Genomic DNA, 26,806 nt, shown 5'->3' on the forward strand with positions numbered 1-26,806 from the left:
AGAATCGAGCCGTCTCAACACTCGGTGTGTCTTATGACTACCACAGCCAGGCAGCCAGTGTGAAAAATCATCGCTAAGCTGCTGGCCACAAGGGACTTCACCAACAAAGTCTAATTTGTGACAGCTAGGAAGAAGCCCTGGTGGCATAGGCTGTTAACACATGCAGTTGCTAACCCTAAAGCTGGAGGCTTAAATCCACTCAGAGGCACCGTGGAAGAATGGTCTGGTGATTGGCTTGTGACAAATCATCCCTTGAAAACCATGTGGAGCACCGTTTTGCTCTGACAGCTGGAGCAACACCATGTGTTGGAATCAACTCAATGGCTACTGGGTTGTGTGTTGAGTTTGGGTGTAGATCGGTTGGGAGGGCACTGTGGGTTAGGTGTTGGACTGCCCCCTGTAAGATTGATACTTCAAGCTCATCGGCAGGAGAAAGATGAGGCTGTCTGCTCTCAGGAAGATATATGGTCTCAGACACCTCATAGAGAGCCACTTAAAGTCACAGCTGGTCTTCACAAACCACCATTCAACTCCTAATCCGCTCTTCCTAGGCAGGCTACTGCCTTGTTTGTTAAAACCACTCTTGCTTCAAGTCCATATATATACACACATATGCCTGCCTTCCTGCCTCCACCTTCCCAACTTCCCACCAGTGGAGGTGTAGATAACCCAAACTCACCGCCATCTGTCGATGCCGACACATGGGGACACTACAGGACAGAAAACAACTACACCTGTGAGTTTCCAAGACTGTAACAGTCTCGTCTTTCTCTCTAGGAGCAGCTGGTGATTTTAAACTGTTGACCTTGCAGTTAGCATTCCAACATGTAACCACGATGTCACCAGGACACCTTCCATAGACTGAAACAAATAGTACATTTACCTTGATGTATTTCAGTAGTTTGCGGATCCCCCATGGTACGATGTAGACCCATTCTACACATTCCCAAGATGGATCTGGAAAAAATTCAACTTCTGCATCCTGGAGAAGGCCCAGCGCTCCATCCTTGTTCTCCTTGTCCTTGACTACACGAGATGTATAATACTGCACAGCAAAGAAGTCAGCAGTGCCTTTGATCATTTTCTTTTCTTCTTCTGTAAATTCTGGAAGCCTGGATGAGGGATAGCCTTGCCTTTGACTCATAGCGGCCACCCGGGACTTGACAACTTCAGGGTAATCACCATCGATGAATATGGGTTTAGCAAAGTAATCCAAGTGGAAGGTGATGGCTCTTTGTGCAGCTTCCTGATCAGCCAGTGAATTGGGATCGGCCGGTTCTAGCCAGCCAGCAAACAAGGCCATGGACACCATGCCCTTCTGCTCTTTTCGGAAGAAAGAATCATAGCTATGCCAGGTTCTGGCATGGGCCTTAATCAAATTATGAGCTGCCTGATAACCTCCGGTTCCAATGCGAGGCACACCTGGAGGAAATATACCTGAATCGTATGCAAACGCAGCTAGTAGGTTGGGCTCATTGATGGTGAGCCACTGTTTGACTCGATCCCCAAAAGTACGGAAGCAGAACTGGGCATATTTGTCGAAAGAGTCGATGATGGCTTCTGACAGCCACCCTCCTTGATCTTCTAAAGACTGGGGCAAGTCAAAGTGGTAAAGGGTCACAATGGGGGTAATCCCATTGGTTATCAAGTCATCAATGATTTTGTTGTAGTAGTCCACACCTAGAAGAAAGCACACACGAGAAGAAAACTTACTTTTTGTACATTGGTAACGCAGTTTAAAGAGGATGAGATTAGGAAATCATTTCATAAATGACTTTCAGTATCAGGGTCAAATCTTCCAACAAAATAGACCATGTATTGCATTGGAAAGCTGTGGTCCAAGACCTTAGGAGAGCAGATGGGTCACTCAGGGTGCGAGGTAGTACCGATGAAGAACACAGCTTTCCCCCAGATCCTGGATGCTTCCTCCCCACAACTACCATGATCTGAATTCTACCTTGCAGGGCTGGATAGGGCAGAGGCTGTACACTGGTACATATGAGGGCTGGAGGCTCAGGGAATCCAGGGTGGATGATACCTTCAAGACCAAGGGTGTGAGGGGCGATGCTGGGAGAGGGGAGGGTGAGTGGGTTGGAAAGGGGGAACTGATTACAAGGATCCACATGTGACCTCTTCCCTGGGAGATGGACGGCAGAGAAGGGGGAGGAGGGGGACTCCGGATAGGGCAAGATATGACAAAATAACAATATATAAATTACCAAGGGCACATGAGGGAGGGGGAGAGGGAGTGGGGAGGGAGGGGGGGAAAAAGAGGACCTGATGCAAAGGGCTTAAGTGGAGAGCAAATGCCTTGAGAATGATTGGGGCAGGGAATGTATGGATGTGCTTTATACAATTGATGTATGTATATGTATGGATTGTGATAAGAGTTGTATGAGTCCCTAATAAAATGTAAAAAAGAAAAGAGGAGGGAAAAAAAAGAAAATGATTAGGGCAAAGAATGTACGGATGTGCTTTATACAATTGACGTATGTATATGTATGGACTGTGATAAGAGTTGTATGAGCCCCTAATAAAATGTTTTTTTTAAAGAAATTTTTTTAAAAAGCCACTACATCACTCTGAGGACTAAAGCGCACCTAACCCAAGTCATTAACTTTTCAAACACCTCGCGTATATTTGAAAGCTTGACAATGAAAAGGAGACGTCGGAGAACAATGGACACATTAGAAATGTGGTGTTGGCAAAGAATACTGGCTATGTTGCGAATACCTGAAAGAGACCTGCTGGTGCAGTAGTTGTAGGTTGGGCTTTGACCTGCAAAGTCAGCAGTTCTAAAGACGAGTCTTTCTTCTCCCTAAGGAATTACAGTCTCTATTTTGGAAACTCATAAGGACAGTTCTACCCTGTCCTATAGGGTCATGATGAGTCAGTATCAACTCGATGGCAATGAGCTTGGGTTGAATATTTGGTGACTCCAAAGCAAATCCTCCTTGGAGAAAACACAACTAGAGTGCTCCTTACAAAGAAGGAGAGTGAAACTTTGCATGGCTTATCTTGCACACTTCATCAAACAGACCTTTCACTGGGAAACAACATCATGTTTGGTAAAGAAGCAGGTCTAAGAAAATGAGAAAAACCTGGGGAAGCGTATTGGTTGTGTCCCCACAGAACTGGAACATGCATACGGACCCCACCATGACACACCAAACAAGGTGTAAAGTACGGAGCATTACACAAAGAGACTGGACCATATGCTGGCCCAATCTAGAATTAGCCCGACCCCCACAATCGAAGGAAGTACCACAGAAAATGAAAATAGATTGTCTGGTTTGGGAAAGGAACTGACCCACCACACCACACCCAGAAGGAAGCTGAAACAAAGAAGGAGGAAGGACCGAGTGGAGTATACCTGGGCCCACCAAGCTCAGGGGATGATAGCCCGGCTCAAAGGGCCCATCGTACAGAGAGGACAATACAGCTGACCACACTGTGAGATGCAACATCCTGCACCGACCCATGGTCCTACATGGGACAGCACTTGAGACACAATGGGGGATGTGCGACTGAGCTGAACCCACCACACTGAGGCAAACACTGGGGGCGTGCAATGGAGCAGTGGGGGGAGCAGAGCAATGAGATCCCGAGGGAGTATAAAGGATGGACTTTGGGGCCAGGACATGGCACCCCACATGACTCATCCGGAAAACACTCCTAAAGGCCAACAAACAGACCTCGAACTACTAACAGAATTTTTTTCTTTCCATTTTTTGCTGTCTTTTTGTTTTGTTTTGTCTTTTCTTTTTTTCCCCACCTTTTAAATTTTGTATGTTAATGCTTTTTTGCCTATCAGCGTGTCAGTGTTGCTGCTGTCGAAGCCATGTTCTTATGTGCCACTTGGGTGCTGTCAAAGCCACCTGCAAATGTATGCACATGTTACTATATCAGCAGGTCCACCTAGATAAGATAGGCTGGACAAACAATGTGAGAAGAAAATAACAGGACCAATGGTCCCGGAGGGACATGAGAGTGTGGGAGGTAGGGAAAGGGAGTAGGTGTTGGCCAACCCAGGGACAAGGGAACGAATGATTCAAAACCAGTGGAGGGAGGGGGTGGGAGGACTGGTAGGGAGTGACCAAGGGCAAGGTAACTGAGAGGAATTACTGAAACCAGAATGAAGGCTGAACATGGTAGTGGGACAGGAAGAAAGCATAGGGAAATAGAGGAAAGGAGTAGGAAGCAAAGGGCATACATAGAAGCCTAAATACAAACATGTATATATGTAAATATATTTATGAATATGGGGAAAATAGACCTATGTACATATATTTAGGTTCAGTAGTAGGGTAGCAGGTGGACATTGAGCCTCCTCACGCACACTTCCTCAATACAATAGCACCTTGCCCAGCTAAACGGTCATTCTATGATACTCACCTTCCCGACATGATCACTGAAGAAAGACATGTGTATAAGCAAATGTGGTTAAGAAAGCTGATGGTGTCCGGCTATCAAAAAGATATAGTGTCTGGGGTCTTAAAGGCTTGAAGGCAAACAAGCGGCAATGTAGCTTGGAAGCAACAAAGGCCACAGAGAAGAAGCATATAGCCTAAGTGAATACAAGGTGTTGAAAGGACCAGATAGCAGACACCAAGGAACAAAAACCATCATTGTGTGATCACCTTCCTCACATAAACGCGGAAGACAAATGTGTGCATAAGTAAGTGTGGTGAACAAGGCTGATTGTGCCTGGCTATTGAGAGATATAGTGTCCGGGAACTTAAAGGCTTGAAAGTAAAAAAGCGGCCATCTAGCCCAGAAGCAACAAAGCCCACACAGAAGCAGCACACCAACATGTGTGATCGTGAAGGGCAGAGGGGACCAGGTCTCAAACAACAAAGGCGCGGGGGTGGGGGGGGGGAATCACATCACCGTGAATAAGGGGGAGTGCGTGATGGGGACCCAATGCCCATCTGTAGACAGCTGGACATCCCTTGCAGAGGGGTAGTGGAAGGGAGATGAGTCACTCAGGGTTCAATGTACCAACAATGAAACTCAAAACCTTCCTCTAGCTCTTGAACGCTTCCTCCCCTCCCAATTATCATGATCCCAATTCTACCTTGCGGACCTGGTTAGACCAGAGGATGCACAGCAGTGCAGTAGGGATCTGGAGACACAGGGAATGTAGGATGGATGAACCCCTCAGTACCAGCAGTGAGAGTGGCGACACCAGGAGGAAAGGGGGTGTAGAAAGGGAGAACCGATCTTGAGGATCTATGTGTAACCTCTTCTTGGGGGATGGGCAATGGGAAGGTGGGTGAGGGGAAATGCCGGGCAGTGTAAGATAAGATAAAATAATAATTTATAGAGGTGCAAGGGGGAGGGGGGAGCGGGAAAGGAGGGGAAAGGAAAAAAAGAAAATGAGCTGATTCTAGGAACCCAAGTGGAAGGTGAATTTTGAGAATGACGAGGGCAACAAATGTATAAGGGTGCTTTACTCAATTGACGTATCTGTGGATTGTGATGAGAGTTGTATTAGCCCCAATAAAAAGATTTATTAAATTAAAAAAAATTTTAATGAGGAAAACCTGCCAAGAGATGGAGTGACCCAACAGCTGCAACGGATTCAAACCATGACTTTGAAACCATTCAGCCTTGTTTTTCTGTGTGGTAAGAAATGCTTTATGTCAACCAAGGACTGTACGAGAATGTAATGGTGGGAGACTTGGGGGTGTGGCCTTCTCATATGGAAGACCCTGAGAATGCCCTTCTCCCTTTCCCCCTTTGCCTTCCTGCTTGCTGGAACTCTCTGTGACTGACCCTGAGAGCTGCCTGAGCCCTGCCAGATTCCACTGACCTTGGATCCACAGGAGTCTGCACCCACCAGCCTGTGATATTCCTGCCTTCTGCACCTTCTATGTGGCTGCGTGAGTCTGAAGGGGACTTATGGACTAGTGTCAGATTTATGCACTGGTGTTGGACTGGCCTGGAGAGTTTTCCTGATATATACTTACTTCCTGATATAAAGCTCTTTCTTACACTTACATGAGTGTCACTCGATTTGTTTCTCTAGTCAACCTGGCCTATCACACTCTCTTTGCTGAGAATTCCTAGTTTTACTCCCAGATATACTGAATCAGCCTCTTAGTACATTTCAACAAGGTTCCAGGATGATTCTTATAGGCCCTCCGGTGATTCTTATGTATATCTGTATCTGGGAAACTTGCTAAAATATAGATTCTGACCGAGTATATCTGGGGGTGAAAATGTCCATTCTCAGCAGGGGGTCTAAGGGTTAAGGACCCTGGCTCAAGTGTGCCAGTGTGATCAAGGTCGCACAGGCTTGGCAATGTTTCATTCTGTTCTATATAATGTCCCCGTGAGCCAAAGCCAACTTGACAGCCACAAATAACAACAGATAACATCAATTTAAGCCTAGGAAGAAACATGAAGAGCTCTAACAACAACTGATTCAGCACTGAGATCGGAGTGTGGTGACAGCATTAAAGGTGCATGCTCTAAAACTTCCGGGCAAGTTGTTAATTATCACATAATTTGGGGTTATTTGGACACTTAGTGAAAACATATTTTCTTGTCCACTTGTTTTATTTGTTTGTTTGTTTGTTTGTTTGTTTGTTCTTGTCTCTTAGCCCCCCTGGTATACAAGCTCTTTATAAACTGACCTATTGCCTATCTATTTCACCTCTGAATTCCAGAATTCTAGACAAGTTCCAGAATCTGGATAGAAAATATCTGTAGAATAAATGAATAGGTCTCGACTCTATTAAATTTAAAGTACAGGAATTGAATCAGATGACTGCCTCAGCAGACTGGGGAAGAGCGCTCTCAGCATCAGTCTTTGAAAGTGGGCTACAAGGGCAGCTAGCCAGCAGTATGGAAAGTAAGAGATACATGGGTGGGGATTTGTTCTACAATTTTAACATAGTCCAGGGCAATATAAGCTGCCCCCGGTGATCAGCTGGTCCTCACAGGTCTATGGGTAAGAGAGTGCTCTAGGATAACTGCAGAGGAAAGAAGAATATTCTTAACTTGGAGATGCTTTGCCACAGGAAAGAAGGCCAAACAGATGCTAGGTCCATCACGAGACTTTATGTCTAAGAGTAGGGAAGACAGTAGCTGTCCTGTTGGAGATGCTGTTTCCTGAGCATCAGTCACCATCATGTTGACTCCACATGATGGCAGTCCTACGGATGACAGCATATAGCAATTGTGCTCAACAGGATTTTCCAAGGTTGCCGATCTTTGGGAAGTCAATCACTAGACTTTTCTTCCCAAACATGACTGGTCAGACTCGAACCTCCCAACTTCCATTTAGCAGGCAGCCACAGAGAGGGGGTTTGCACAACCCCAGATTGCCTATTCAGATAGAGAATCATTTCCTATTGAACATTCGCCTACAAGAACAACACGTTTCCCTTTTTATTAAATTTTTTTATCCTCCTATTTAATATATATACATATATATCATTTAGATTTGGGGATGTATTTCATTCATTCCATTATTCATTCATTAAATGCATATTTATTTAGAATATACGATATGTTGGATATGCAAATATGAACAAGATATATACTGGTTTGCCCTCAAGGAGTTTAAATTTTAGTGGGGACTACAGATAAATGATTATAATACAGAAATGTAGAGTCCTATGGAAGCGTATGATAAGAAGTGCTTACCCCAAACTTAGGGACACTTTAGAAAATATTCTGAAAACAATGTAGCACAATGGCTTCAAGAGTGGGCTATGGTTCCCTGCTACCTGAATTCCTAACCCAACGTCCTCCACTCCATGAATGACCTTTGGTAAACTACTTACTGTACATACTTGTGTATAAGCAGACTTTTTTCAGCACATTTTGATGCAGTTTTGGTGGTAAAATTAGGTGCCTCGGCTGATAGTCCAGTCGGCTTATACTCAGGTATATAGGTCTTTCTCCAAATTCCCTGCTCCTCATGTCACATGAGGGTAACAATAGAATTCTACTTCCCTGAATTATTATAAACAATTAATGAGGCAATAAATGGAATCTATTTGGAACACTTCTTGGCATATGGTAAGGTCTCAGTACACATTTAGCTATCATGCTCATAATTATTATTGCTATTGTTACTATTAGTGAATCTAAGCTGATACTTAAAAGATGCGTATGAATTACATACATGAGGCAAGGAGAAAACAGTCATCCAGGAAGAGCGAAAAAGGAAACAATTGAGCAAAAGATCAAATGAGATGTGGAAAGACCTGTGCACACGACTTAAGTGTGAACACGGCTCATTTTTTTTCAGTGCTCCACACCAAGTCCCACACTACCACTTGCATTTGGCAGATACACAAAGCAAGCCTAGGAATGGAGAAAGTGTTACGTTGGACCAGAGCGAAGGCTCCAGGTAGGTCCTGATTGGAAGCTGTCAGCCTGGGGAAGCAGGAGGCAGGCTCATTAGAAGCGAAGCATCCTATTGGTTTGAGGAGGCTATTTGGCTTCCCTGAGGAATCTTCAGCTGGAAGGAAGCAAGGCAGAAACTACAAAGGTTGGAAGGCACTGAACAAGTCCTGGTTCTGCTGGGTTCAAACACTTATTGCTATTTATGGTCTTCCCATTGTTTATTTGTATATTCACAATCTCAGAGGAAGGTGCAGCTTCAAGGTAAAACCAATGTCAGCTTTGCTTTGCTGAACTCGTACACTCTGCACCAAATGCCACCCATCTTGTTTAACCCTGGCACTAAGTTGGGGGTGGGGTGGGTAGAAGAGCTGCCATTGAGTCCATTGCAACTCATGGCGTCTCATGTGTCAAGGCAGAACTGTGCTGCACAGGGATGTCTGTGGCTGTGATCTTCCAGGAGTGTTCAGCCAGGCCTTGCTTCTGATGTTGTCTAGGTAGATTCAAAGGACCAATCTTTATCTGTTTGGACCAAACAAGGATTCCAAACCCTAAGAGGTGGGCATTATTTCTTCCCTAGACCATAGGAGGAAATTTAGATTAACTGAGTGTGAGTACCTGTGAAAGGGTTCAGAGGTCATATCTGACCTCTTCTGGCTTCAGCAGAAGAAGAATCCATCGCTGCCACATCTGCCCAAGGTCAAGGCCACAGAGAAGAGATCAGACATTCCTCCAGCCTCTATATTTCTTCCTGTTCTGCTGATGCTTTTTCTTCTTCTTCTTCTTCCTCCTCCTCCTGCATCCTCTTTCCTCCTCCTCCTCCTTCTTCTACATTTTCTTATTTTCTTTACCTTATTCTGACACCAACCATTCCTCCCACAACACTCTTCTGCTGGGTTTATTAATCCATGGGAATTGCCACACAAAATTCACAAACAATACTTACAATTATGGGAGTACAGTCATGGTTCTAGAGAAGCTAACAGGTTACCAAAAGCCAGAATCAGGAGATACCGAGGATACAGTCTTTCATGCAAAGCAAATGTCTTTCCTTAGCCAACAGTCAACTCTTTCTCTCTTTCCTGAGTCTCCCAGCCATACGGTCCTTCAGCTTCTGCCTCTGTGGACCAGGAAGCCTGCCTGATTCTCTACCCCATCTCCTAATGTCAACACTGTTTCTCTACTCTGTTTCATGATCTTCTTGCTTCGGCCCTGGTCTCAGTGTGGCATGACCACTTCCGGCAGGGATTTCAAACATTCTCTGCTGATGGATCCTCTTCCTGGGTGGTCCTAGGGACTCTCTCCCTCTGCTTCTGAGATGGGCCTCTCTTGTACACAGGGGACACATTCAATTAGCACAGTCCCACCCAATCATTTGATGGGATTTACAGAGACCTGGATAGAAGGGCCATGTTAAGAAAGTTCACCTCACCCAGCACCATACTGACAGTCACAATGTCTTAAATAGCACTGCCACATTTAAACTCACACTAGAGCCGCCACACTGGGAAGACTGAGCTGTCCCCACTGTGATTCACAGTTCCTTGTATTTTCTAATATTTCTGAACAAGAAACATTGTCACTCTTTAAAATTAAAAAATAAAACTCACTGCCATTGAGTCAATTCTATCTCATAGCAACCCTCAAAATAAATTTTAAAATAAATTAATTCGCAATCATAGTCCATTGCAGTTTTGTGGTTCTGTGGGCTTTTTTGCTTTGGGATTTTTGTTTGTTTGTTCGTTTCTTTTCTTTTCAGTGGAATCAATGACTTATTAGCATCATTAGATATGACACAATCACTGATAATGCCCAAACAGTGTAATTCAGATAACATGATAATCCTCTATTTCTTTGAAGGTAAATTTTCTTTCTTTTTTATAAGTCATTTTACTGGGGGCTCTTACAGCTCTGATAACAATCCATACACCAATTTTATTAAGCACATTTGTGAATATGTTGCCATCACCCTTTTCAAAACATTTTCTTTCTACTTGGGTCCTTGATATCAGCTCCTCTACCACCTACCAACCCACCCCACCCCCTACCACCACCACTGCTACCCTTGTGGCCCTTGATAAATTATAAATTATTACTATTTTAATATCTTACACCAGCTGTTACCTTGCTTCACCCACGTTTCTGTTTTTCGGCACCCCCTCCCCCCGATCATTGTAACCGGTTCTCCCTTTCTCCCCTTGTCCCCATCACCTTCTCCCTATCCTCATGGTATCACTGGTTCTATTATTGTTCCTGTGATGTTTATCCGTCCTGGATTCCATGTGTTGAGAGCGCTTATCTGTACCAGTGTACATGCTCTGGTTTAGCCAGATTTTTAAGGTAGAACTGGGGTCAGGATAGTGCGGAGGAGGAAGCATTAAAGAACTAGAGGAATGTTGTGTGTTTCGTCAGTGCCATACTTCACACCAGCTGGCTCGCCCCTTCCTTGTGACCCTTCTGTGAGGGGATGTCAATTGTCTACAGATGGGCTTGGTTCTCCTCTCTGACCCCCCCTCGTTCACATCAATATGATTGTTTGTTTTAGGTCTTCTGATGCCTGATTCATGATTCTGTCAACACCTCATGATCACACAGGCTGTTGTGCTTCTTCCACATATGGTCTATGTACTTAGACCTATCATTATATATTAATATAATTACATGTATCTGTATCCATGCCTATATTGATACCTCTATAAATGTCTTGTGCCTCCTAGTCCTTTCCTCGATTTGCTTGAAAGTAGATTTTCAATTGGACCTTGATTCCTGCTCCTCAGTCCAGTAAGAGAAATAGAACTTTGTGTAAAGAATTTTTAACATCTCAGAAGTGAGCCCTGACTTCTGGTTTGTAAAGTTTATTCACTGATGTATGCCTTTCCAGGAGGCAGTGGAGTGAGGCGTTTGTAAGAAAAGAGCTCCTGAGTCAGACATGTGAGCAAGCAACCTGGTCCCCCAATGCCCAAGTTTCCTTACCTGCAAAATGGGGTTGTTCATAAAGCCACATCATGAGCGTTGTATTTAATGGGAACAAATTATCAGAGGGTTATTTAGCCTCGTCTGTAAGATTGGTAGAAGCCCACAAAATTAGTGATTCTAACTCACCAGCAGCTCTGCAGGAGAAAGATGAGGCTTTCTGCTTCTACAGAGAATAGTGACCTTGGAAGCCCACAGGGGCAGTTCTCTGTCCTAAAGGGTCACTATGAATCAAAACCGACTCTCTGGCATGAGCGTTTTTCAAAATGGCCATCCTATTCACCAAAACTACCTGACAGCGCTATTCAGCCTCACAGAAACTAAGTACCAAACATCCCTGAGACAAGAAGGCACCTGCCGAAGCTCACATGTAATAATGATATCATAGCAGTTATGCTGCTAAGGAAGGGATGCTGTGATGGTTAATTTTTCATGGAAGTTTGGCTAGGGTGGGCTTCCTAGTGGTTCTGCTAAACAGTAGTGGCTGTTTCATAATGTAATCTAAGGGGATGTATGGTGATTGCCTTCCACAAGACAATGTCATACAGTATAATCAACCAATCAGCTGAAAGGGGAGGGTTTTTAAGGTGTATTCATATGCCTCCAGATGATAAACCAGTATTTTGGCAACACTCACTCTCTTTCTCTGCTTTGCACTCTTTCCATCACCTACCCAAAGGATTCTGGAATGGGAGGCTGCTATCGAAACTGCAGATCTGGGGCTTGTCAACCCTGATAATTGTGTGAGCTCATTTATTGAAGTAAATATTATCTATCTATCTATCTATCTCTATCATATCTATCTATCCATCTCTATCATATCTATCTATCTATCATATCTATCTATCTCTATATCTATCTATCTATCTATCTATCCACACACACCAAACTCAAATACACACATACCATTGCCAGCATAACAAACTACCACAACCTCAGAGGCCTACACAAACACCAATTTAGTTTCTTAAAGTCTGGATCACAGAGGGAGGGGGGCTGGTTCTCATTGGGTTAACAGCAAATGGCATCTTGGCTACATTCTTTCTGGAGGCTCTAGGGGAGGCTCGGGTGCCTGGCCAGTTCCAGCTTCGAAAGGCTGCCCATGACTAAGTTTCCCCAGCAGTGTTGCCTAAGGAGCACCTTGGCCCTACTTCTTCCAAGACAGATCGGTGGAGAAGGGCAACATGTTTGCTAGAATAGACGGGCGGTGAAGGAGAGGAAGGCCCTGCAGAAGACAGACTAACACCGGGTCTGCTGCACTGCTCTCGAGCATAGAAACATTGGTGAAGATGGCACAAACCAGGCAGCGTTTCATTGTGTTGTGCAGAGGATGGCTATGAGTCAGAATAGACTCGGCGGCACCTCACGACAATTGTGTTGTTGGGGAGAGCATCCCAGTGGCTCGCGGTCCTTCTTCTGTCTTTGAAGCTGGGAGGGTAGCAGGTGCTCTTCTCTCTGTAGCTGCTTCAATCCTTAGATCTTTTCACTCTGACTCTGACTCCCCCAACTCCTTCCTCGAAGGGCCCTGTGTCTCCATCAGGCCCATCTCCCAAAGCCAAGCTTTAGTAGAGCCCTGTTGGTATTGTGGTTACACATTGCACTGCTAACTTCAAGGTCAGCAGTTGGAAACCACCAGTATGCTCCTCAGAAGAAAGACGAGGCTGTCTACTCCCCTAAAGAGTTACAGTCCTGGAAACCCACAGGGGCAGTTCTACCCTATCCTATAGGATCCTGATGAGTCAGAATCAACTCAGAGGCAGTGAGCTTGGTTCGGTTTGGGTTTTGCAGGTTCTGGGAAGAGAAAATAGCCATGATTCAGCCCAAGAGGATCCAAGATTCATACATGTTCATACAATGCATACATTTAACAATATCTTAATACCACTCAGAGTCTAAGCAATAAAGTGAAAAAGAAAGAAACGAAAAGTCCTGTACAAATATTTCTTTCCTTACATTTGTTTCCAATACTTGGATCTCCTCCTAATCACCTGAAGGGTACATTTGTGGCCAATATTCCAATGCACCAGACCAGCAGAGAACTGCAGAAGTACGCAATTTCCATGGCGAGCTCAATCTCTTCTTGTTAAACTTGGAAAACTTGACATTTGAAAGAGAACGGCTATTCTAACGACTCCATTTGGTAAAATATTCTTCCATTTTGAGAACATAGGATTTTACAAGTTTCCAAATGTCTTATAATCAAGCTATAAAATAGGTCATCCACCACACACACTCAAAGGAGTTCTTTGGAAAAGATAGTGGCAGGGGTTTCTAATTCCTTTTTGAGAAACTGTTTAAAAGAGAAAAAAAGCAATGATGGCCTTTCTGAGTTGAAAACAATTCCAATGGCTTCCACAGACCATTGCACAAGGAAAAGCAACTGCTGGTTGAAATTCTGCCTCCTGGAAGCCCCTCCGTGGCCTCTGGTTCCGGAAAATTCCACACTATTAATCAGCTATGCTTTACAGGGAGTCCCTGGGTGGGATAAATGGTGGCACACTCCACTCCTAAACAAAGGTTGGAGATTCAAATTCACCCAGAGACACACCCAGACAAAAGCCCTGGTAATCGACTTCTGAAGGAGCACAGGCCATAGAAAACCCCACAGAGCCTAGACCTAGTCTGCCACCCAGGGAAGGCTCATCATAAGTGGGCATTAACCCCTCAGCACCCGGTGTGGTGGGGTTTACAAAACCTGTGGCCAAACATGAACAGTTAGTACCCAGTGCTCGTGAGCTGTGCACAGGTGTGATGTACACAAGCAATGCCCTCCCTTTTTCAAATGGTTCCAGGGACTCCAATCCCACCACCCTTCCCTCTCCTCCATCCCCATTTCTGGCCTCCTTCTCTTGGGTCTCTGACCTGCAGAATGCCATCATGGCCTTCTGTTTGTCTCTGGTTGCTTTGGCGAAGTTTGGTGGCACAGGTTCATAATCCCTGAGATGAAAATGTTGAGGCCAGATATGTTCTGAATTTTTGCATTTTAGAATAGTTACATAAAGTATGTGTCATAAACTAACACTCCAGTGAGTCTAGGTCAGCATCCATTAACCAGAGATAGGGATATTTCTGCAGAAAAATATATCAATTCTTGCCCAGGTGAAATTATAAAGAATTTTTTAACATCAAGTCAGTACAGCTCTGGCTGCCAAGTTAGTTTTTGAATTAAATTTCCAAAAGACAGACACAGAGAGAGAGAGAGAGAGAGAGAGAGAGAGAGAGAGAGAGAGAGAGAGAGAGAGAAAGAGAAAGTTTAGGTATACAGAGCCTTTAGGGTACAAGAATTACAGAAAGGGTGCTGTGAATGTTTGGGAATCATTGGGTGAAGCAAACATAGAACATTCTCAACCACTAGCTGAGAGGTTGAAGGTTCAAATCTACCTCGGGGCAACTTGGTAGGGTGACCAGGTGACCTATGCCCCAAAAATCAGTCATTAAAAAACCCGTCGAGCACAGTTTTACCCTGACATCCCAGACTTGGAAGCAAATTAAAGGCAACTCGTGGTTGTGGTGGTGTCATGCACTGGTGAGCGTTTCTGTGCTTGCTTGCTCTCTGTTGTTGACCATCCAACTGGAAACTTTGCAAAAGCCCTTCCCTTTTAGAAAACACAAAAAGAACCCCAACGGCCTTTTAGCCAATACTGACACATAGGGACCTCCCTGTAACTGTTTACAGGAATAGAAAGCCCAGTCTGTTTCCTGAGGAACTGCTCATGGTTTCGAACTGTCAGCCATGCAGATCATAGCTCATTGCAGAACCACTACACCGCCAGGACTCCTCCCTCCCTCCTAGAACCATGGGATAAAATGACAGAACGTGTTCTAGCAATGTAGTGTCTTCATGTTATTTTACTCCTAGGGCAACAGTAAGACAGCCAGAGTAAGAGATTTGGCAGGTTGTAAATAAACACTACACTAGGTGCTAGGTCTTTGATATCAAGCAAACCTAGGTTAAATTAGGCTTTTAAAGAAGTGTTCTTGGAAAATGCATGTCAAGCTCTATGCCAGGTTACATTTTCCCTTCCGTTTAGAGAAGCCCCTCAGTCCCAGGGCTCCCACATCAACACGCGATAGGTCCGATATTTGGCACAAGGAACTACACATACCACATGCTCAATAAAAGACAACTGTTCTTATTTGTAGAGTGATTTTTAAGATCGCTAGTAACGTAATTAAATGTCAGCCGAGTTTCTCCTTGCATTGAACTGGAGTAGAATACAGGGCTGAGCAAGGCAGCACTGATGGTGTTGTCGTTGCTAGTTGCCATTGAGTCAGCTCTGACTTGTGGGGCCATGTATAACAGAGCAAATTGCCAGTCGTTGGTCATTGGAATGCCTGAATCCACTGCTGCGCCTACTGTGCATTTTGAGTGCCTTCCTAGCTAAGGGGGCCATCTTTCAGCACTACACCAGACAGCGTTCAGTTAGGATCCATAGGTTTTCTTTGATTCCTGTCCAGAAATAGACCAGACTTTTCTCTCTAGCCTGCCTTAGCCCTGAAGCTCTGCTGAAATCAGTCCACTATGCATTACCCTGCTGATAAGCGAAATACTAGGGGCATAGCTTTCAGTATCATAGAAACATGCAAGCTACCTCAAGTATGAGGAACTGATGGGTGTTAAAAGGCAGGAGTTTTAGTCCATTAAATGAGAAAGCCAACGAGGGAGTCATATATAGAGCTGTGCATAACTCATAGTCCCTAACACATAATAAACATTCAGCAGAGGTCTTTAGACCTGAATTAAACTCAAGGTAGCAGGTAATGTATAGCAGTAACAATGTAATATGTTCTAGGAATGCTATATAATGTCATGATGGGGGGAAGTAAAATTACTTAATATGGCTTTTCAATCCATAATCTCTGCAACTCCCACCAAATGATTGGGTAAGACGGTGCAAAATGGGTATGTAAAACTCTAATCGAAGAGTTTGGTCAGTTTTACCAGGGTTTAAAAGGTGAGCCATTTTGCAAGCAGGAACTGAGAATCCTGTGACCAGCAAGAAAAAGGAACAGTAAGGGAAATGAATCTGAGCTCACTCTGTGGCTACAGCTGAGCAATGCAGAGACCTTAAGACGGAACAGCATCCTTTTTTATATTGCTTTGTTTTAGCAAGAGATAAGCCAAGCCAACATGACTCCAACCAAACATGGGAAACCTGCTCCGGCAGCACTTTGTTGAAAGCATTGAAGGAGAGAGAGGAAGTAGGTCAACCTGTCAAGGGTGTATCAAAAATCTTTGGTGAGAATGATGAACACCCAAACTAGGGCAAGGCCAGAGAGGGTGGTAAAGGACAGGGAAGTAGAAGAGGCATAAGTACAATGAATTATATTTGACAGCCAATGAAATGTGGGAAGCACAAAAGGAAGAGCTCTACATTACGCCCGATTATTAGACCTGGGATATGGTGGTACCAGAGAAAGAAGAGGGTACCTACCGACGTGAGATTGGGGTCCTGGAAAATCAGGAGTGCACTTTTTAAAAATTGAACAACACTCACCCCTCTTTGAAGTCAAAGCTTGAAACTGGACACTAAGGCCCAGAAGTAGACATTCAAAACTAGTAAGATTCCCAAGACTATGACCCCTTCAGGTCTGGAACAGAATGCACCCTTGCACCCTTTAAGATCACAGTGGCAGCATTCGCCCAAGAACAATGTTCAGAGGGTTAGGAAGGAAGGAAGAATGGAGATAGGAAACCAGGAAAGGGAGTGGGATATTTGAGAGTACATTGAAGTGATTCAAATGGATGAGTTGAAAGACAATGTGTATTGCCTGTTGAATATCAAACTGATGATCAGCTCTATAAACCTTCACCTGACACTCAGAAATCAGTAAAAAAAAAAAAAAAAGCACAGTGAACAAGGAATATGTGAGCCAAAGTCTCACATAGCTTTTTACTGCCCTAATAAAGCACATAAGTATGGGGTGAAGGTGGGGGTGGGGAGGAAGTAGACCGTCAACCAATAGCAATTAGTCATGAAATGATGCCTTTATAGTCAAATAATTAGGCTGCTAGCCTTTTACTCTCCCTATTCTGGGGACATTATGCTCAGGTCAAGTGCTGCATGGGAACCTGTGTTTTGTGTGCACATTTCACAGCATCCTACCTTAGGATGAATGGTAGACATGCAGGGGCCCATCTAGTCATTGTAAGCCCAAGCTGTTTTCACTCAATAGGCAGTTACTCAAAGAGAACCTCTTTGCTACTATGAATTCTCTTGATTGGAGCTTAGGATGAGGCAAGCAAATGCCTGCAATTTTAGGCGGAGCCTTCCTGTCCAAGGGAGACCCTTAGACTGAGCACTTCTTACATGCTGTGGTGCCTTAGACCCTTGTTTGCCCAATTCTAAGCCCACCTGCATCAATACTATAAAACTCTTTTCAGGACAAAGTAGTGATAAATGTTCCTTATGCAGAGGTCATGAGGTTGTCCTAAGGAGTTCCTGGACGATGCAAATGATTAAGTGTTCAAATTACTAAATGAAAGATTGGCAGTTCAAGCCCACTCAAATGGACTTAGGAAGAAAGGTCTGTCCATTTGTTCCTGAAAGGTTGCAGTCTTGAAAAACTTTGGAGTCTAGTTCTACCCTACAGCACATGGGGAAGCCATGAGTCAGGAGTTGCTTGGCAGCACGTGGCTAGCTGATGGTTTTAAATTGGGGTACAGGATAAAGAAATACTTCCTTTTAGGGGCCAATCGGTAAATATTTGGTGATGTGTGGGTCCTATGTTCTCATCTTGGCCACTTTAACAGAGAAAATGTGGTAAATAGTGTGTAAATGGATGTACCTGACTGTAATCCAATAAAGATTTATTTACAAACACACACAGCAGGCCTGATATTGATCAGTTTGCTGACTCATGTTGCTTCAAAGGAATTAGACAGATCTTAGATTTAAAGTCCAGTCCCATCATTAACCACATGGTGTGGACTTGGACATGCAACTCTGTGACACCTGATCACAATGGCTTCTTGGCTGAAGAGGAGGATTAGAGAAAATGTGTGCAAATGCCTCATCAGTAGCTGTAACTCAATGTGTCTGTAGTCTTTCAATTACAAGGTAGATAATAACAGTAATAGTTAAAACTTACTGAATGCTTATTAAATTTCAAATACTTAACAAAATTGATTTGACCTAATCTCCCACCAACCTTCTGAAGTAGGCACTATTATAGTAGCGTGTTCTTCTTGGGGTAAATGAGGTCCAAGGATGCCCAAGGGAGATGTAACCAAATCCTAACTGACGTAACAAACCAACTGGCATCAACCACTCCAACTCACAGTGACCCCATGCGTGTCATGGCAGAACTCTGCTCTCATACAATTGTCAGTGGCTGGTTTGGGGGAGTAGATCAGGCCTTTAGTCTGAGGTATCTCTGGGTACACTCTGTTAACCTTTGGTTAGTGGCTATGAGCCTTAGATTTGTGTCAACTTGGCTGAACTAGAGTTCCTTGTTGTTGTTGTTGTTGTTGTTGTTGTTGTTAGGTACCATTGACTTGGTTCTGACCCATAGTGACCTTATGTACAACAGAATGAAGCAGGGCACGATCCTACACCATCCTCACAATTGCTTCGTCCTATTGTTGCAGCCACTGTGTCAATCCATCTCCGTGTGAGCCTTCCTCTTTCTCACTGCCCCTTCACTTTACCACACATAACATCCTTCTCCAGGGACTGGTCTTGCCTCACAACATGTCCAAAGTATGTAAGATGAAGTCTTGCCATTCTTGCCTCTACAGAGCATTTTGGCCATACTTCTTCCAAGATAGATCTGTCTGTCTTATTAGTAGTCCAAGGCACCTTCAGTATTCTTATTAAGCACCGAAATTCAAATTCATCAATTCTTCTATGTCTTCCTGATTCAATGTCTAATTTTCACATGCATATGATGCAAAGAAGAAAACTGTGGCCTGGTTCAGACGCACCTTATTACTCAAAGTAACATCCTTGCTTTTCAATATTCTGAAGAGGTCTTGTGTAGCAAGTAGTTTGGCAGTAATCCTCTATGATGGGATCTGATACAAGGAAATTACTCTAGAATGGGAGCTGACATAATCAACTTTGTAGACAGCTAGCAGCTATGGTAGAATAAAGTTCTCTTGATTAGGGGACAGGTTTGTTTCCATTGGAAGAAAAACTAATCTGGGGTGTTGCTTAATCTTTTTTCAACATTTTGGCAAAGATTCACTTCTACTGGATCTTAATCTAGTATCGGACTTATTGACTTCTTACCATATTGCCTGCTCTTCCTGAGAACCATCAACAGATTGACAAACTTGGATCCATGCAACTTTGCATCCACCAGACTGTGGGCTTCCTGCTTCCTGGTTTACCAGCCCCTCCAGCTATAGGAGTGTGGAGATGTCTTCAGCTTATCATCTGTACCACAGACTTAAACCAACCTGGATGTACACATTCTATAACTAGGTGAGCCATTTCTTGATATAAATCTCCTTAATATACATATGCATATGTGTCACTGGTTTTGCTTCTCTAGATAACCTATACTAACACAAGCCAAACACTAATTCCTAAGTAAGTGAAATTCCAGGATGCTCAGGCAAACCACTGTGTTAGATGGCCTTCTCCATGAGCTCAGCTCCATCAGAAATGATCAGAATCAATCATCTCAGGTTCTGTAGGGTTTTTCAAAACTCATCCCAGCTTTATACAACTGAAAATAATGGAATATAACAACCATTGGAGATTTACCTTATATCAACATGAAGATACTATCTTAGGTAAATAAAACACTTACTCCACCACAGTCCCACACACCACCCTCATGAAGATCTCAACATCCAAGGAAAGCCAGAAGATTATTCAGAAACTCAATGCAATTTCTTTCTTTAAAAAAAAGTATATCCTGTAATCACTCTAAAAACTATCCACTTCAAAGCTACACTGCCGAATAGCACACTGGATTAATTATGCCAGTCTGCAGCAATAACCTTGAATTAAAGCTGCAACCTTCTATTTTTAAGAAACACTTGCCTTTCTGGTTGATGAAACCTGTCGTCCCATCAGGTAACAGACGTGACCAGGAAAGAGAGAAGCGGTAATGAGTCAAGCCAAGCTGCTTGATACATTTCAAATCTTCCTCCCACAGAGTGTAGCTGCCACAAGCCACATCGCCAGTCTGGTTCTTGAAAACTCTCTCTCCTCCCTGATGGGTGAATGTGTCCCAGACACTAGGGCCTTTTCCATCTGCATCCCAGCCTCCTGAGAGAAAGAAGAAAATGAAACAGTTACACTCTTGACATCCAGAGAAGCATATGTGGAATGTAAATATTTGTCGCCAAAAAAACATACCTCATTAACTCAATGTACCGTATTTATAACTTTTAAAATATGCCTTTTAAAAGAGCATGCATGAGTGGCTTATGTGTTCAGCCGTCCTTGATCCCTGAAGCTGACTGGTGGCAAATGAAAAATTACTGCGCAGTGCGGTGCAGAGCAGGCTGGCATGGATCATTATCTGAAATCCCCTCCTGGTAAACAGAGGCAGGCCCCAGCTTATGAATTTCTAAATGGGAAACAACAGCTCCTTGTGAACAGCACTCTCTGGGTTATATCTGACAACATGTCATGTCCGTGTTGTGTGGGAGGATGTCTGGGGATCTTATCTCTGCCCCTCTACACTTGAACCTCACCCTCCTCTTCTCTGACAGTGGAGCCTAAGACGGTCCAGTCAATTATTTTTGGAAGAACACTAGGTGTTGATACGACATTGGCATGCTAAATTCACTCAGACCTGTTTTCACTCAACAGATGCGGCCATGAGCTGTCCTCAGCTCATGACGACCCCAAGAATAGCAGGCATGATGGATGGGGTGGGGGTGCTGTACATCTGGGCAGTGGTTTTCATACTGTTGGGCAGGGGATCTCCATGAATTTGGAGCCCACTTGATCACAACTAACAACAAGAGAAATGTACATGAGGGTAAAGGATAAAACATGCTTGAAAAATTGTACATGTAAGCTCCTGGGTACCTCTGGGGAAAAAGCGGGAGAAATTGAGCCTGCAAGTGGTACAAAGGTACCTTTGGTGGTATCTCTATGTTTTGCTTCTTAAACTGGGTGAGAGGAACATGGGGGGCTCTTTTTTGGTATTACTCACAACAACCCTTTTTATATGGTTGAAAATTGACATAACACTCTCAAAGTTCTTAACCAGAGTCAAGTTGACTCAAGCAATTACAAGCAAGTCTTTTTAAGTCCTCGTAGACAGACTCATCTTATGTGCACTGTTGTAACAGGCTTAGGTATGGCTTCTAAGCCAACAAAAAGGCAGCATGTGATAGGAGCTTATCAGAGGGGGCCTAGAGAGATAGGAATTACTGGTAGAAAGGGGAAATCTGACAAATGATTAAAAAAAAATTGCTGATATCGAGGTAGGATGCTCAATAGATGTACAGAATACACACAACTATTGATGGGGTCTTGTATGATAGAAGCAAATAGTTTTATGCATCATAATCGTTCTCAAGTCAAATGTATATGTAAGGTTTAGCGGAGTCAGGTGGAAGAGAATGCTGGTGTGACAGTTAAGATTTTACATCAAGTTGACTGAGCTAAGCTTCCCAGCTAGGGGGCGAAACTAACTCTGTGGCACCTAACAGCAAAAGATTCTCAGGAGGTCCACATCACTTCCTTAGGAAAAGACCAGTTTCCCCCAAAATGGACGAAACCAACCTTGGAGGAATGGACTAGAATGATCCAGTGGGGGAAGGGCATTGATGCAAAAGCAGGTATGAACATATGAACATTTACCTGGATTAAGGGTCATAGTATAAAAGTTTTCTATTGACAGAGAAGTGCTGAGTAATTTTTTAAGGGGTAGTAGGCGAAATAAGTTTACAAACCTAAGGATTGGTTTACAAATAAAATAATGAGCCAAGCACTCACTTGTAGTACTTCTCAATTTCTGTGTTTAAATACTACCTCCATGGCCATTTTCAAGTAATTAATGTGACTTACATGTTGCTGCAATGCTAGAAGCTATGTCATTGGTATTTCAAACATTAACAGGGTGGCCCGGAGTAGGTTAGGTTTTAGTGGAGCTTGTATACTAAGACAGACTAGGAAGAACTCCAACGCAGTCCCATCAAGCTGACTTGAAACCAGAGCAATTCATTATAGCGTTTCCATAACTGTAAATCTATATAGGAGAAAACAACCTCATTGTTGTCTTACAAAGGGGCTAGTAGGTTTGAACCACTGACCTTCTGGTTAGCAGCCCAATGTCTAAATCACACAGTAACCAGGACTCTGAGTAGGAAGAAGGGTCTGGCAATCTAATTCTCAAGACAGCCAGTGAAGCTCTTACAGACAGCAACAGAACATTGTGTGATACAATACTAGAAGATGAGCGTCTCAGATCAGAAAGTACTAAAACTAAGACCAAAGAAGAGCTACCTCCTCAAAGTAAAGTGGATCTTATTGATGTGACTTCAGCAGAGTTTTCAGGATCACCATTTGAGGATGGTGCATGACTCAAAATAAGAACAGAGCAGCTGCAAACATCCAATAGTAAGGGAAACATGGAATCTATAAAGTATGAATCTAGGAAAACAGGAATTCATAAAAATGAAAAGGAACACAAAAAGATGAAGATCCTAGGCAAGAGTGAGCTACAGTGAATAGGTCTCCGTCGTTGTGAATCAGGCAATCATATGAGGATGAAATGTGAAAGTATTACATTCTTGGTCATAAAAAAACATTTTCAAGAAAACCTTGGAGTACCATGTTGTCAGTGATAGGTTGATAAGCATACATCAAAAAGGAAGATCAGTCTTGCATCAACCATTAATAAGAAGGATGAATAAATGCAGAAGTGTCACCAACTTCGGCAATCTAAAATTTATCATCATGCGATAAAGTTGCCTTGATAATTCTGATGACTGGATGATGAATGTTGGAAAGTGCAGAGATTGGTCATTGAAAAACTGGGTGGTGGTGAGAAGGATAGTGCCAGAGACTGGCAAGATTAATGACCTTTTTCCAAAAATTTGAACAGTGGCTATATATACCTCCCTGGGTGGACTAGATAATTCTGCTGAGCCTCACTGGATGGAAGACACAGAAATCAAACTGACAACTTCTGTGGGAAGAGACCACAGAGACACTCAATATCATCAGTCACAACAAGGCCAGGGGCCAACTGTGGAGCAGACCATCCATTACTCCTATGCAAGTCCATGGTAAAGCTGAAGGAAATTAAAACAAGTCCATGAGAGTCAAACTCACACCTTAAGTGTATACCACCTGGACTGAGAGAGCACCACAAGAATAGACTTGGTGCATGGCACACTAAGGACCATGAGAAGACACTTGGGTGCTGGCTTCAAAGGCATTGCACACAGAGAAGCCAAAAGGACATTGAAATGACAGGGGGAAAAGAGAAGACCAACATGAATGTCAGAAAAGACGCTGCAACTTGCTCTTAAACATAACATAGCTAAAGGAAATAAAAGAACAAAGAAGTGAAACAGCTGAAGAGAAATTTTCAGAGATCAGCCCAAGTTGGCAAAGGAGATGATTACAATGGAAGTTACAAAGACATTTGGGACTAGTTTCACTGACTATGTGAAAAGAAAGCACAAGGTGGAAAGTCCTGGGGGGTGTAGGAGGGGGTGGTAATCCAAACCTTAGATGGCAATAATGAAGGATTCTATGCAGATTCTATGCAGATGGCATCAAAATAAGATAGAAGAAATAGAGTCGCTTTCCCAAAAAGCATTCCACCACTTCAGGAGGTGGAATAGAATAAAAACCTGAGAGTTAAGAAGGAAGAAGTTCAAGCTGCATTGAGGCATTAGCCAAAAAAAAAACAAAAAACAGGCTTACTGAATTAAGACACAAATTAAGATGTTTCCAGCAATGGATGCATTACTGGAGTACTTCTAACAGCTACCTGGCCAAGTGATTGAAAGGTGCCTATGCTTGTGCCCACTTGAAAGACAAGTACTCCAACAGAATACGGCAATCATAGAACAGTATTATTAATATTTCACAGAAATAAACCTTTCTTTTAAGCTACTCAAAGTCATTGTCACACTATAGCCACAAGGAAGGGCCAGATATTCAAGTTAAACTCAGGAGAGGACGTGGAAGAGGGTCCTCGTTGCTGATGTGAGATGGATTGGGAAGTAGAGAACACCAGATAGATGTTTATCGGTATGGTATGGACTATGGGAAGACCTTTCACTATGCAAAAAATGACAAACTGTGGGTGCTATTATAAATAATGGCAGTTCCAGAACACTTAATTGTGCTCATGTGGAACTCGTACAAAGACCAAGAAGTCACTGGTTTTTGAACAAAACAAGGGGATTTGCCATGTTTTAAAATCAGGGAAAGTGTATCTGGAGGTTGTATCCTTTCATCAAATTTATTTCATCTGTATGCTGAGCAAATACTTAGAGAAATTGCACAACATGAAGACAAATGCAACGTGGGGATTGGAGCAAGACGCATTAACGGCCTGAGATCTGTAGATATCCTTGCTTTCTAAAAGCAAAAATGCATTCAAGCACTTTCTGATTAAGATCAAAGACTACAAACTTCAGTATGGATAATATAAGAAAATAAAAGTCTTCAGCAATGGAATAACCAATCTCATTGTAAATGAAGATAAGATGGAAATTGTCAAGGGTTTTATTGGGCTTAGGTCCACAATCAATGGTCATGGAAGAAGCGGTGGAAGAATCAAACAATATATATCACTGGGAAAATCTCCTACAAAAGACTCACCTCTTTAAACTGCGAAAGAGCAACGATGTCACTAATCTTCAAAGTGTTGGGATGTGCCCGACATAAGCCATAGTATTTTCAATCCCCTCATAGGCATGCGAAGCCTGGACAGTAAATAAGTACGGCTGCAGGGGATGTAATGCATTTGAATCATAGTGTGGAAGAAAATTATTAAAACTACCATGAACTACCAGAAGGACAAACAAATCTGCCTTGAAAGAAGTACAGCCAGAATGATGCTTAGATGCTAGGATGCCAAGAGTTCTTTTCATTTACTTTGGACATAGTATCCAAAAATGGACCAGTGGATAGGAAAGGACATCATGCTTGGTCAAGTAGAAGGGCAACAAAGAAAGAAAGGAAGAAAACCCTCAGGAGACAGACTGGCAAGTGCCTTCAACAATAGACTCAACCATAACAATTATGAAGGTGGATGAAGATGGGCAAGTATTTCATTCTGTTGTACACTGGGTAATTGGGAGTTGGTGCTGGCTGGACCACGCCTCACCACAGCAGCATCTAGAATACCGGGATCGAGAACACACCAACAGCAATGATGACAGGTCTCTAAAGAAGGCACAAAAAGATCCATGAAGATGGTCAGCTCTCAACATCTGCCGATGTCAGATCAAGGGACAAGCAAGCCTAGGGACCATTGTGAGGACCGAGCCAGGTAATGTTTGTTCAGTTGTACACGGGGTCACTAAGGGTCAAATCCAACCCAATGGCACCTAAAAACCACAACCATATCAGTGTGAAACTACCTTTGGATCCTTTCTTTTCATTCCTCTTCGTTCACCTATGTTTGAAACCATAGAAAGTAAGTAGAAAGAGGAAAAGCCAGGACACACAACACATCTTCCAGGAGTAAGAAAGAGAAGACTTAGTTAGCTCTTGGCCAGATTTGGAGTTTTAACTATTTCTCTGTTTAATTATTCTTTATACTCAAAGGAGGTTGAATTTTACAACTTCAAGCAGCCATATGTATCAATCAGGACCCAGCAGGAAGCAGATGGCACACCACGCTAGCTGTTGAGGACAGTTTAATAACGGGGCTATTGACGATGGTGAGAGTAGGACTGAGAGAAACCAACAAGGGATGGTGAACTACCTCAGGGCTTGCGGCAGCAGGCAGTCATTACCACCCAGGAAGGGACAAGGCACAGACAGAAAAAAGACTTCCAGAAGGAGAGCAGAGCCAAGGCGCTGCCATCCAGCAAGGAGGGAACCTGGGGAAGGAAGAGTTTGGCTTCTGTCTCTCCCTAGTCACTCTCTATCTCCTGCTACTGCTTCCCTCCCATTGACCAAATTCAAACAGATGTCAAAGGGCAATGGGTTCCGATGACGCCATCTTTACAGGTTGGCCTACCAAGACCCAGAGCTAAATGGAGAATGGATCTGGACAGGCACGTAGAAAATATCGAAGACACAGTAGGACTGAAAGGTATTTTTTTTCGAGAGCAGCAATTCTCAACCTGTGGGCCGCCACCCTTTTGGGGGGTCGAACAACCCTTTCACAGGGGTCGCCGAAGACCATTGGAAAACACGTATTTCTGGAACCAAGGCACCACTCTACTCGGCATCTCCAGCTGGGTCCGCCCACATGCAGATAAACGCCCACATCCGAGTACCGTAGTGATGACATCATCACGCCAACCCCATCACATCCACCCCATACAAATACAGGTGTATGTGACAGGGTTGGAGCCATAATG

General features: G+C 43.4%; 1 protein-coding gene across 1 annotated transcript in view; it reads right to left on the reverse strand.

Moving 5' to 3' along the window:
* The window catches only part of LOC142442498 (cytosolic beta-glucosidase), a 145,122-nt gene that overhangs the window by 91,013 nt on the left and 27,303 nt on the right, over positions 1 to 26,806 (reverse strand). Inside the window, exons 2-3 of the mRNA XM_075543593.1 lie at positions 20,331 to 20,558; positions 884 to 1,680 (exon numbers count right to left, since the gene is read on the reverse strand). Of these exons, the coding sequence (XP_075399708.1) occupies positions 884 to 1,680; positions 20,331 to 20,558 (1,025 nt within the window). The remainder of the gene's footprint in view (positions 1 to 883; positions 1,681 to 20,330; positions 20,559 to 26,806) is intronic.

The sequence above is a fragment of the Tenrec ecaudatus genome, chromosome 3 (assembly GCF_050624435.1).
Source record: "Tenrec ecaudatus isolate mTenEca1 chromosome 3, mTenEca1.hap1, whole genome shotgun sequence".
NCBI lineage: Eukaryota > Metazoa > Chordata > Mammalia > Afrosoricida > Tenrecidae > Tenrec > Tenrec ecaudatus.